The sequence below is a fragment of the Marmota flaviventris genome, chromosome 3, assembly GCF_047511675.1.
Source record: "Marmota flaviventris isolate mMarFla1 chromosome 3, mMarFla1.hap1, whole genome shotgun sequence".
Classification (NCBI taxonomy): domain Eukaryota; kingdom Metazoa; phylum Chordata; class Mammalia; order Rodentia; family Sciuridae; genus Marmota; species Marmota flaviventris.
Window position 1 is genome coordinate 170,573,815 of NC_092500.1, and position 14,039 is coordinate 170,587,853.

The window sequence follows — 14,039 nt, forward strand, 5'->3', positions numbered from 1 at the left end:
CACAGAAGTTTTGCTGTTATGACGGGCTGGGCCTCCCAATGCTAGGTAGGTGCCCCTACCAATGAACTACATCCCCTAAACAGATTACCTTCTGATGGGAAATTATGTCTCAGCTCAACTCTTCAGTGTTTACTTAAAATCTGAGCATCTTTTAAGACAATTGTAAAATATACATAAAAGTTATCTGAACCGTTTTTTTAGGTACACTAATCAGTAGTGTTGAGTACATTCACTTGTGCAACAGGATCAACATTACTAGTCCTGCGTGCTACCAACAGAACAAAAAGGATGTCCCTGAAGTTTAAGTTGAAGAGGGGTGAGGAGGAAGAAGAGAAAGGTAAAGTGTAATAATAAGAAAAACAGCCACGGCTTTGAATGTCATTAAAACACTGCATGGGGGCTGGGGTTGTGGCTCAGCGGTAGTGCGCTGGCCTAGCACGTGAGACGCGCTGGGTTCGATCCTGAGCACCACATAAAAATAAATAAATAAATAAAGGTATTGTGCCCAGCTACAACTAAGAAAATATTAACAACAACACCGTGTGGCTTGGATAAGTCATCTAACCTTTTTAGGCGTTTATCTCATCATTTGAAAAACAGAGATTCTCTGTTGGTGATCGCTAAGGGCTTTTTAGTTCTCAAATGTTCTACGTAGAAAAAGAAAACGGAGACCTTTCCTAAAGAGCAAAAGATGGGGCACAGCACCAGTTAGCCACAAGCTTCACCTGTTTAATAGGGTCTTGGCAAAGAGGATGCAAATTACTCCCGGGCTAGTATTCTGTTCCTGTCTGCCACAGTGTGTCAGCCTGACGGCTGCAACCGACCAGGTGCCCGCCGCTACCTGCGCCCTGTTCCCCCCTCGGTACCGCCGACCCGCCTTCGGACCCCCCAGTCCCGAGGTCTGCACCCGGGCGCTCAGAGCCGGTGTTGGTGTTCTTGCATTGACAGCCTCGCAGGCTTGGGTGCTGGCGAGTCGCGGTGCCGTTGTAGCAGGGGAGGGCGCGCTTTGCAAGGAGGACCGAGCGCCACTCAGAAGACCGCTTCCGTAGTTGGGAACACCACGCCAGTGCGGGACAGCTGCTGGCGTCGTCGCTGAGCTCGAGGCGAACAGCCCGCGCGCGACCAGCCCCGCAGCCGCGCTCCAGAACCGAGGCCCGGCCGAGCGTGCGCGGCGCGCCTGCGCCGTGCGTGCGCGCGCTCTCGCTGCCGGTCCGCGCGCCCCGGCGCTCGCCAAAGCTCGCGGTCGCTCTGAGGCGCGCGCCGGCGGTCCTCGGCCGCTCGGGGTACCTGAGGGACTCGCGGCCGCCTGCGGCCGGCGCCGCAGCCCTTTGGAGCCCGGCGCCCGGATCTGAGGTGAGCCCTCGGCGACGGTGCCCGGGACCGGGTGGGCGGGAAGGGCAGCGGCGAGAGCGCCGGACCAGGAGGCGCCGCGGCGGCGGGGGCTGCTCCGCCAAACCCTGCCGAGGAGCCTCCTGCAGCCCGGCGCCTCCTCCTCAGGGATCGTTATTCTTGTCGCGGCCAAAACAAAAGCCGTGGGCGCCGGGCCGTGGCGGGCGTCGGGGCGGCTTCCTGCGGCGGGCCGGGCCGCGGCGGGCCGGGGTCGCGGCGAGGAGTTTGGGGCTGGGGGCTGAGCCGGGGCTGCCCCGGGAGGCGGTCCACCCGGTCCGCCCCGCGGGCGCCGGGCAACCTGTGCGAGTGGGGACGCGGCGGCTCGCAGCACCCCGCCGCCCAGCGCGGGAGGCCGGCCGGGCGAGCGGCTCCTGTGCCCGGCGCCGCGGGGGCGTCGGCGGGAGGACAATGCGCCCCGCGCCGCCCGCCCGCCCGGCGCGCCGTCGCTCTTGCCCGGCCCCGCTCGCGTTAGCTCGGGGCCGACCATTCTGTCCCGAGCCGAAAAGTTGTCCCTCCCAGCCACCAGTTTGCAAAGTCTGTGCCCCCCGTGCCTCCCGGGTGCCCCTGGCACGGCGGTGCGTTTGCCCCGGGGTGGGTGCCGCTGGGTCAGGAACACATGGCCTCCGAAATAAAGGCGCCGAGCGAGCAAGCGAGCAGCCTGAAGTGGACTTGTGTCATTCCAGAAACGTAAACATCATCCTAGAGTCCTTTGGTATCTTAGAGTCTGGGGGTTAGCTGCCTCCTCCTGTAAGAGAAAGAGGGCTTTTTTCCTTTTCTTTTTCTAGAAAGGGATTAAAAGAAACAAAAGTGCATGCCATTTTTTTTTTTTTCCAGGCGGAGGAGCAGATATAAACTTGAAAAATATTATGAAGAAGGTCGGGGTTTTATCCACTGTAAAATGAGGGTTTGAATTTTGGCTTCCTTTTGAAATTTAGGTAGCTGCAGCAGCAGAGCCGACCAACTGCATGTACAAGTATTCTAACAAAATCTTTTTTTGAAATTGTATTGGGGATTGAACTCAGGGACTCATACCTGCTAGGCAGGCACTTTCCCGATAACCAACATTCCTAGCCGCCCCCCCCCCCCCTTTTAAAGTTTTTATTTTTTAAGACAGTGTCTAGTTGAGTTGCCCCAGGCTGGCCTCCAACTTGTGATCCTCCTGCCTCGGCCTCTGGAGTCGCTGGGATCCCAGGTGTACGATATCACACCTTACTTCAAACAATTTTGTGTTAGAAAAGTGGTTTTGATAGACCTGGAATATTTATAACTGGAATGGGTTACTTTGCAAAACCAATACATAGGAGAAAGGAAACAAAGACCCAGCTGACATGGAGGATGTTACCTCCCTCCTCAGCTTTTTTTTTTTTTAATCCCTTAGTGGTATGTTGGTCGCATTCTAGGCTGGAAAGAAATAGATAAATCCTTAGTTCTGTTATTATAAAGGAGGTACTCCTGACGAGAATCCTTCCACCTTTGCTTTTAAGCAAATCAATGTAATCCTTTTCCTCCAGGAAACAAAAACATCTACTTGAACTACCAAACCACAGAATAAAGCTAAAAAGATTGTTAGGAATCTTTCAGTTAGGAAAGAAGTAGGTGTAAAAGCTTGACTCTGTGGACCTAAGATAAAATATAAGCAAAAAACAGCCCTTCTCTTATTAGTAAAATAACATGCCCCCCCAAGCCCCCAAAGCTTTGAAGCTATTAATAAGTAAATTGTTAATAATGCCTACCATCATACCCTCTCTTTCTTCTTACTTCTTTTTCCTCATCCACTACTAATATTTTCTATCTCCATCACTTTCTCAAAGCTGTAACACTGTCCTGTTGATAAAAGGAGAAGAAAGGACCATGGAATCTTAGGTGCTTTCATTCCTTTTCTCATCTTCTACAATATTTCTTTGAGCTTTATTGTGTGCTTTGAGTTATTTAGGTGGATTTTTTTGGAAGGGGGATTTCGTGATTGAGATACTTGAAGTAGTGAGGGTTGACAAGAATTTAAGAGCCAAGTGCACATTCTTTGTGTAGTATAATGTGAAAGCTTTATCATTGGGGAAGGAGAGAGTTTTTTTTTTTGCTCACAATAGGTTGTCTGTTTCCCACTTGACCTATAGAAAAATTATCTACCCAATTTACATTTCATATTAGTTAGTAAAAATATAAGATTTTATACTCAAAACATCTTGAGCTGTTGGTTCATTGATGTAAGATTGTTATTGACTTTATTTTCTTTAGGAGACAGGAGGCCAAAAACCTCTTTAGTAGGGGAGAATGGCGTTATCCTCAAGGTTTTTGTTTTTTTGTTTTTACCCCCGCCCAAACTCTAGAATTATGGCTGCTTAAAGCTACAGCTCTGTACAAAAAAAGCAATAAGGCATATTTTTAAAAATGACTTCAAAAATACATACTGGAGGGCTGGGATTGTGGCTCAGTGGTAGAGTGAGGCCCTGGATTCCATCCTCAGCACCACACTAAATAAATAAAAATAAAGATATTGTGTCCATCTACAACTAAAAAAATATTTAAAAAAATACACACTGGAGAAATTTTTCAGTCTAGATTGGTGAAAAGATGCTCATCCAAGTTTTGAGAAAAGAAAATAAGGTTTTCAGAAGTGGTATTTCTTAAGGGTATGAATAAATGTTTGAAGAGTAACAGCTATTTACTGGCTAGGAAAGAGTTTTAACTATTGTGACAAAAAGGAATTCCCTCATTTGGCGTTCTAGTTAATTATACTGAGAACTAGTGAAAGTTTGGTAAACTATTGAAAGTTTGGTGCCCCAAGAAATGCATTGCAAATGAAATATGAGATGAATATAACTGGGCAACTAAGCATAACAAAAAAATCTGATCCTCAAATGTTATCTTAACTGAAATACTTTTGTAAGCAGGGCATACAAACCATCCAACCTTGCTAAGGAGGAGGAAGCAGGGACTTGATACTTTCTAATGAAAATTCTAAGAATTTTCTGATGAACAGATTTTAATTGCAAAGGAAGCTGGGCTAGAATTTCAACCCTTTTTTTTTAGACCAGAATCTATCCATCTTTTAACTTAGTTTATTTTCAGATTAATTTTAAAAGCTCCTATGCTGTCTTCAGTCTTTGCATTTAATAATTTGTAAATGGGACTGCATTTTGGTGCATACCATTTATTTTAATTCTGAATCTTAAATGTATTTGTTTTTCATGGGGATTGAAAAATTAGATTGTTGTAATCAGATGACAAGATGGACTTCAAAAATTAAGTGTAGTAGGTAGGTCAGAAAAGAATATTCACTGTAAGATTAATAGGAATCTACATTCTATGAATTAAGTAAGAAGCTATATAAACTTTCTAATAAGACAATAAAATCCTTCAGAGAAAAAACTATTATTTAGAGGTAGTCATTGCCAATCCTTGTAATGCATTCTTAGAAAACCTGTCTGAAAGACAATATCTTTCCTTTTCCCATGGTAGCTATTGTGAATTCAACATTTACTTTGAGACAAACTTTGGATGATATTTCTGAATTAAAAATGAAAAATTTTACCTGTATTTACAGGGTGTCAGGAAAATGAAATCTAAACCAAGAATGATGAAATGGGTCCCTTTCTTTAAAGAAATTGTTATTGAAATAGCCTTGCTGAACATAGTCTTTTGATGCCAGACATCCTTGACGTACCCTTAGGGTCCACTTTTCTCATAGTTTCTTCGGGGATTCAGCCTGCTTTCCCCTTCACAGTTGCTACCTCTTGCTTTTCCCACATGAGTTCTTTGGGTATGGCTTTGTTGCCACCCTGGAAGATGGTCTTCCAAAGTTGCATTTATTGCTGTCCTTCAGGACAAATATTTAGCTGATCTTATTTTAAGGGTTTTCTTTTTCCCCATTTTTTTTATTGGTGCACAAATTGCTTTATAGCTGCACATAATGATGAGATTTGTTGTTATATATTTGTTCATGCATAAAACATAATAATATAATTTGACCAATATAGAGCTTTTACTTTTTAATCATCAAAAGAAAACTGATAGATAATTGGGGAATATCAGATTCCTGATGTTAACATTCATAAAAATAGGAACACATAGGTTTAAAGTATCTAGTCGTTTCTTTTTTTTCTTTCTTTCTTTCTTTCTCTCCCCTCACTGTGATGGGAAATAATCCCAGGGATTTGTACGTTCTAGACAAGCCCCTATACCTCTGAGCTACATGCCCAACTGTAGTCCTTTTTATTTTCTGATGTGATGTTAACCAAGTAACTTAATAGTTTTCAACATATTTTATATTGTTCTGTGGAGAAGTAAAAATGTCTCTTTCCATAGCTAGTTCATGACCAATTATTGTCACAGCATTCACTTTTTCTTCTCTTTTTTGGGGGGTGGGGTGGGGTGGGGTGTGCTGGGGTATTGAACCCAAGGGCACTTTACTCACTGAGTTACATCCTTACCTCTTTTTACTTTTAATTTTGAGATAGGGTCTTGCTAAGTTGTTGAAGGTCATGATGAGTTGCTAAGGCTGGCCTTTAATTTGTGATCCTCCTGCCTCAGCCTCTCAATTGCTGGGATTTGAGGCATATACCACCTTACCTGGTTTATAGCATTCATTTTTGCCTAGCCCTTGATGCCTGAAATTGTTCGCTTGGGTTTTATTAACCCAGTAGGTCCCTTTATTCAATTGAAATGCTACAGATTTCCGAAATTTAAGAATATGATAATATCAGTAAGAAAGCCCTAAACAGCTATTAATGAGTTGCTATATTTTGGCAAGATCTTTTTGGGTCCAGAATCTTCTCTGTGTCTTATAGGTCTGGAACTTTAATTTAGAGCTTTTTCATGGATGACCATCCCTTAGGAAAAGTGGCATACTCATATAATCCTCATTAGAAGCAGTTATTTCATTATGTTATTGAGGAACAATTTGAAATATGTATGAGAAGTTTTTAATAATGTGTATTCCATTTGATTTAGTTAATAGGTGATCTGACTTTTTTCCAGTGTTGAAAAATAAAAGTTTTGAATCATACTGAATTAATCATCACATTTTTGCTTATTACCCATAGTAGGACAGGTAGTGTGTACCTTGGCTTATTGCTTTAATTAGCAACCAATAATCTATTCAGCTAGTATTTATTCTTGTCAGCTAGTCAGAACACATTTATAGATTTTGCAGTTAATTATTCCATATATGAAATAATATAACATGGATTCTTTTATAAAATTACATAGAGCATTTATATTATTCAGGTAAAATTTTTTATTTGTTTTTTATTTGTTCTAATTAGTTATGCATGACATTAGAATGCATTTTGACATATCATACATAAACGGACTATAACCTCTCATTCTTCTGATTGTACATGATATAAAATTACACTGGTCATGTAATCATATATGCACATTCATTCTACTGTATATTATTTTTAAATAATTGAAATAGTTTTATTATAGTCCATGCACATATTTTTCTAACAAAATGGGTTTTATACGTATATATGTACATGTATATATATGTTTTGTAAACTACTTTTTATTTATTTATTTTTTTACGCATTGTCATAATATTATCATGTCAATAAATATAGGTCTATCTTTTTTGTTGGGGAGTACTAGTGCTGGGGATTTAACATAAGACCTTGCTCATATTAAATAACATACTGCAGTCAGGCTCTTTATTTTTAGTAACTATATAATATTCTATTATGCAATTATAACATAATTTATTTGGTTAATTCCTTTTTTTTTTGAGAGAGAGAGAGAGAATTTTTAATATTTATTTATTTTTCAGCGGACACAACATCTTTGTTTGTACGTGGTGCTGAGGATCGAACCCAGCCCACACGCATGCTAGGCGAGTGCACTACCGCTTGAGCCACATCCCCAGCCCTTGGTTAATTCCTTATTGGTAGACTCTAAGGTTGTTTACTTTTAATACCTTTGTTTTATTTATTTATTTTTATGCAGTGCTGAGGATCAAACCCAGGACCTCACACGCTCTAGGCAAGTGCTGTACCGCTGAGCCACAACCCCAGCCCCTGTTTACAGTTTTTTGTTGTAAACAGTGTTATGATAAAATTTAATTTCGCATCGTGCACTCGTGTGTTTGGGTTTTTTTTTTTTTTGGTACCAGGGATTGAACTCTGGGTACTTGATTACTGGGCCATATCCCCAGCCCTATTTGTATTTTATTAGAGACGTCTCACTGAGTTCCTTAGCGCCTCGCCAGTTACTGAGGCTGACTTTGAACTTGTGATTCTCCTGTCTCAGCCTCCTGAGCCACTGGGATTATAGGCATGTGCCGCCATGCTCAGCTTATACTCATGTGTTTATCTTCTTAGAATAAATTATAAAATAGATTTGCTGAATCAAATTATGCACATTTTAAGTACTTTTAATATAAGTAGTCATTTCTTAAAGTGTCAATTAATTTACATTGCTTTTGAAAGTAGTTGAAAATTTCTTTTCCTTATACTCTCTCCTGTATTGTGTTTATTTTTGCCCATTTGATTAGCAAAAAAACATTATCTCATGCTTGCATTCTTTATTATTAATGTATTAATGTAATGAAAATTCTTTACTAAGATCTTTAATCTGCCTATTTGCTTTTTTCTCACTGCATTCCACTGTTCCCTCCACCCCTTTGTAATAATCATGAACTACAGTCTTACCATATTAAGATTATTGTCTTTCTGTAGTTTTAAAGATTTGCAAAAGTATTTTGAAACTGGGTGCAGTGGTGCATCCCTGTAATCCCAGCTATTTGAAGGCTGAGGCAAGAAGATCACAAGTTCAAGGCCAGCCTGGACAATTTTGTCTCAAAATAAAAATTTTTAAGAAAGGGTCAGTAATAGTGCCCCTGGATTTAATACCTAGTACTAAAAACTAAAAAATAAAATCTATAAGTTAAAAAATAAAAGAAATTCTAAAAGCATTTTTATGTAAGTGATTTGGACATTGTAATACATAAGGAAACACATAAGCCCACATGAAGCTGGGCTGGGATTGTGGCTCAGTGGTAGAGCATATTTGCCTAGCATGTGTGAGGCACTGGCTTCGATTCTCAGCACCACATAAAAATAAATAAAGGAATGTGTCCATCTACAACTAAAAAAATATTTTAAAAAAGAAGAAGAAGGTCAGAAGCATCACTTACAAGTAAGGCAAAAGGAATAATTGAGAAGAAATCAAGTAAAATAAATGAAGTAAGTAGAAGAATAAGGACGTATTTCATGTGGTTTTAAAAATGCAAAAAGGTATTACTTAATTTCTTCCTCAAATTTTATGTAATTAGTCTTCTTTTAATCATATGAACCCATAAATGCTTGAAAAAGAGACTAGTTTAAATGAAATGTTGAAATTCTTGGTTTTGTAGTATTTATAGCCAATAGGGAGCAATGTTCCCTTAATTTTTTTTTTTTTTTTTACTTGCAAGTAGATAAACATGCTGCACAGGCAATAAACTACAAAGACTGAACTTACATAGATGTTTTAATCTATAATCAAATAAAGCTTTCAACAATTATTTGACAATTAATAATATGCATAATCAGTACCATGCTTCGAGGTAATTAAGCTTAAACATGTTTTTATGTTTAATATCAGTTTTTCTGTAGCCAGATCTCAACATTTCTGGGATTATCTTAAAGGAGAGAAAGAAAGAAAAAAAAAAAAGACCAAGAATCTGTCACAGAAATCTCTGGCTTAAAGTATAAAGAGATTTAGACTTTTTGAGCAGGACCTTAAACAACCTTAGTGTATCTAATTCTAGAGACCAAAGACTTCCTTTCCCCTTCCATCATTTAAGACCATCTTCTAGAAATTTGGACGATTGAGCCACTGTTTTGTTTTCTCCAAATACTTTTCTACCTGGAGCTGGCGATACAGAGGTCCCAAGCATTGATAATCAGTGCTGAAGGACAAATTCTTTCACTGCTCAAGCTAAGCTGGTTTTTAGGTCTCAAGTTGTAAGCTCTCATGGCTATTTGAGTTAGTATTTTAGTTGTCCTGTTAACCTGAGTCTCTAGGAATATCTGAATCTGAATTTCTCATCTTTTCTTAACTTTGGCCGCCTATAAGAAACACAAGAATATCCAGTGCATAAGAAACAAAATTTAATGAAAACAAAGTTAGCATCATTGCTAAACCAAATCAAATGTGAATAGCTTAGAATATGCTTTTTTCATACCACACTTGATCCATGCACATTCTTTTCAGCACCAGTTGAGCATCACATGTATTGTCACCTTGGGAAAGTAGAGGCAAAGTCAAGAGATTCTAAAGCTCAGTGGAAATGATAACTGGGAATCATTCCTATTTTAGGGATGATTTCTGTTCTCTGGAGCCTGGCTGTGTGTAATGGCTGTTCATTAAATGTTTGTAATTCAAGGTCTGTATCTCTGGTTTTAAATTTTTGTGCTATCTAAAAAGATGATATAGTGTTGAGAAAATTACTCATATTACTTTTAGAACCTTCTATTTGTCAGTTCATTATTGGTTGATAGAGGTAGCATCTTTTTTTTTTAAGAGAGAGAATTTTAATATTTATTTTTTAGTTTTTGGCGGACACAACATCTTTGTTTGTATGTGGTGCTGAGGATCGAACCCGGGCCGCACGCATGCCAGGCAAGTGTGCTACCGCTTGAGCCACATCCCCAGCCCGAGAGGTAGCATCTTAATCAACTGTAATTCAGTAATAAAAATACCTAATGTTTTATAATGTTTTACTATTTATAAAGTACTTTTGCATGCATTATCTCATAATTCACTCATATATCATCTTGTAAGAAAAGTGGTGGTGGAACATTTCCAGGAAGAAAAATTATGGGTTCATAGACGTTAAATGATATGTTATGTTCACATAGTTATAAGAGGCTTAAATTTATCTTTTGTTTTATTTTTCAAACCTTTCACAGATCCCTTCTGCCAAATCAGTTCATGTAAAAACTGTACTATTAATGATTAAAACACATAATAAATTTTAAATTCAATTATTTAGGTTACAACAAATGTTTAAGTAAAACTTAAGACAAAAGCATAAGAATTTTTTAAAGTGAATCCATTATATCTTGAGACAAATGAAAGATCGCCTCTATGGACAAGAAGTTAAACCATGTGTTTCTATAAGCAACTGAAGGAAGAAAATCAAATTTGTTTGTTAAATGCTATTTAAGGACAGTTTTAGCATATCTATAGCACAAATGATAAAGTAGAAAAACTATATTGTATTTTTGTGAGGTACCCGTGATTTTATCTATTAGATCAGTATGATGTCTAAACAAACATTTTAATGTTAAGTGCACAATATTTTGAGAGGAAGTGACTAATTTCTCCCATTTTTTAAATAATTCTTTCAGATATTTCAATCAAAGGAAGAAATAGCTCTTCTCCTAAGATGGAATCTGTGATTTGGGAATGTGGTTGATCAACTTGATATGTTGGCCAAATGTGCCCTATGTAATAAAACGAAAAGAAGAGACAAGATGATGTCATTTGCCTGTGTTGTGAAACCAAAAACAAATGCCTTTTGTGAGACCAAGCTAACAAACCTCTGATGGTACAAAGAGTATTTAACTTTTGAAGAACTTAACAGTAAGATATAGAAGAAGTACTTTCAAGCTGAGACCTGCAGGTGTATATTGATCTAAAATACATACTGAGTAGGCCTGATCATCTGAATTTCATTCAGATCAAGGAAGAATGGCTATGAGTTGGATGGTCTTCTCTCTTTGGCTCTTGACTATGTTTGTGGGGCATATAAGTGGGCACAGTTTGTTTTCTTGTGAACCTATTACGTTGAGGATGTGCCAGGATTTGCCTTATAACACTACCTTCATGCCTAACCTTCTGAATCATTATGACCAACAGACAGCAGCTTTAGCAATGGAGGTAAGACTTGATCTGTCCTTTAACATATCTCAGAAAATGATATTACCCTGTCATCTAATGTGTTTGATGAATAATAGGAAAATATGCTATTTTAAACTGTTTCATGTGCATATAAAAATTTATAAATTTTGGTTCAGTCTGATGGATTGAAGAATTCCTATATAGGAATGCTACTCCAGATTTACTTTCCAGACATTATACTTTTACAAAGAAATTTGAAACACTAGAATATGGGAGATAATAGTCATTCAGAAGTTTAAAATTGTCTAAGTTATAACATGATTACATCCCTCTTATCATCCCTCTTATTTGGCTAATAAAAACTTCAGATAAAGAGCATATTATAATAACATGCATAGTTAAGTCATTAAGTATTGAATATAATGTGATTTTTTTTTTAAAGAATGAGTTCTTTTGTTCTGCCTTTAAACTTAACAATCATTGAGTTTTTTTAAATATTCAAGATGATTTCCTGGTCATACCATGTTCATATCAGTGTAAGAACAACTCTCAATTAAAAAAAAAAATTTGTTATATGGATTTTCTGTTATTGATTTCTCAGATTTTATGAGAAATTTTTGTCTTATTTGAATTTTTTAATAGTAATTTTTAGGCATTTCTTAATGATTTTACTTTAGAAACTGACAAATTAATGGTTTTAGTTAATGATAGGTTTAAATATGTGTTTGTGACTCTGTAATGGTTTTAGAATTGAGGACACAGATATATGTGCCAGGTAAGAACTGGGAGGCAGTAAACAGTGGTGGTAAGGAGCTTTGGAGTTAGACAACATAGATTTGAATTACAGCTTCACTACTTTCTAGCAGTGTTACAAGTTAATATGAATTTTCCCACCATAGTTTCTTTCTTTATAAAATAAGATCACTCAGGCTTTTGTAATGTAAAATAAAAATACATCTATAAAGTACTGTAAATACTCTATGATAGTTTTTGCCATTTTTCCATATTCTCATATTAATATGCTATATAGATAGTATAATTTAGAGAGAATGTCTTATACTTTTGCCTTTAATCCATTTGCACTGTGCTTTCAGCAAATGCAGCGTACACGTTTTGGAATTTTTCATTGTATAATAAAAGTCAAATGTTATTTCAAAGTAGATTAAAATAAATCTGGGAAATTTTGTAGATTATTATTCATAGATTTTGCAGTGTGAGGGGCATCTCTTATATATTCGAAATACTTGAAGATGTTTTAGAAAATATTTTCTGCTCTTCCTCTGACTACACAAGGTCTAACTGGTGAACAGAGAGATTTGGTATAGATTGTCAGGTTAGGTTATGTGACAAGGGGGTATTGGTTAAATACAGAAAATTAGCTCCAGCCATGGTAGTCTTTGTTATGTATTAAAGTTATAGATTTTTCTCCCCCAAAAATTGAGTTAGAAATACCTTTGTTTCTAGTATCATTGTAAGTTATAACTTTTGTAAAGCAAATAGGGTAGTAAGAAACTAGGCATGAAGCTGTTTTTTTTCTTATTTATTTTTTAGATGTTGGTAGACCTTTATTTTATTCATTTATTTATATGCGGTGCTGAGAATTGAACCCAGTGCCTCACACGTGCTAGGCAAGAGCTCTACTACTGAGCCACAACCCTAGCCCCTAGCTTTTATACTAACTTGCATTCAACTTTTAGCTCTGCTGTGCAGTAAGCTTAAGACTTTGGACAAGTTACTAAACATTCTTGAACCTTGTTTTCTTAATATGTGAAAGGCAATAATAACAACTGTGATTTATGAAGTAGCACAACACATAGTACACAATAGGTGATCTGCAAATGTAAATTCTATTCCAAATTCTTTTTCTAAATGAACTTGTATCTTTAGTTGTAGGTTCATGGGGCATTCATAATGATGGTCTGGTAGGCGTTCTCTACCTCTTCTCACATATGCTCAAAAAAGTCTAGATTTTTTATGGGCAGTGGATGCCTCTGTTTGAATTTCAAACTAGATTTTGCAGTGTGAGGAGAGCTCCTAAGGGGGCAGTAGTTTCTAAGAGAAAATTTCCAATGATTTGAAGCAGTGTTGGAGATACTTGCTTATTGCATGGTTGTCATATTAGGATCATGATGCCCCTGATAGGAAGAAAAGAATCCTGAAACAGTTTAAGAGTGTAAAGTTTCTGTAATAGCAAAAGACATGGAAACTCATTGGACAGCACGACATGTGCATAGCTGCTGATGACACCTCTTCATCTCTCTCTCTGCTGATCTTGGAACTTTGGATATGTCTGCTAACTTTTACCAGGAGCAAGTAATTAGAGCAAACAGTCCCAGCTCACTGGAGACTAGATAAACTGAAAGATAGTTCCCTAGCTATAGCATTAGCAAGCCCAGGCTTTAAGCCCATCTGGAACAGTAAGCTAGGCATACCAAGAATGAGAGAAATTATAAAATCTGAATTATTTTAGACTTGATTATTCACAAGAGGTTGGATCTTCTCACATTGTTTAAATGGATTCCTAATCTGTACTTTCTTTGAGTTGAAAGTGGGACATAGTTAAATAGGGTTAAGTATCAACCCATTAAATTGAAATTGATTACAAGTACCAAATGAGATATATGAAAATTATTTTTTAAAATAGCAGTGCCTACCCAGAAGATGAAAGCATGATAGATGTTCACAAGTTAACTCTCACTTTTTCTCCTAGCCTTATTATTCTCTTCAGAAGCTGTTCATCACAATTGCACAGAATGTCTTAGCATTACTTGAACCTACCAAGTTTTTGTAAATGCTGTCTTTGCCATGAAGGCTATTCCAGTATT

At 37.9% G+C, this 14,039-nt stretch overlaps 1 protein-coding gene across 2 annotated transcripts in view; it reads left to right on the forward strand.

Moving 5' to 3' along the window:
- Positions 1-1,264: 1,264 nt before the first annotated feature.
- Positions 1,265-14,039, forward strand: part of Fzd3 (frizzled class receptor 3) — an 84,169-nt gene continuing 71,394 nt past the window's right edge. For both annotated transcript variants that reach the window (XM_071610610.1, XM_027927001.2), the window contains exons 1-2: positions 1,265-1,353; positions 10,722-11,253. In XM_071610610.1, coding sequence (XP_071466711.1) covers positions 11,065-11,253 — 189 coding nt within the window. In that variant the 5' untranslated portion in view covers positions 1,265-1,353; positions 10,722-11,064. The remainder of the gene's footprint in view (positions 1,354-10,721; positions 11,254-14,039) is intronic.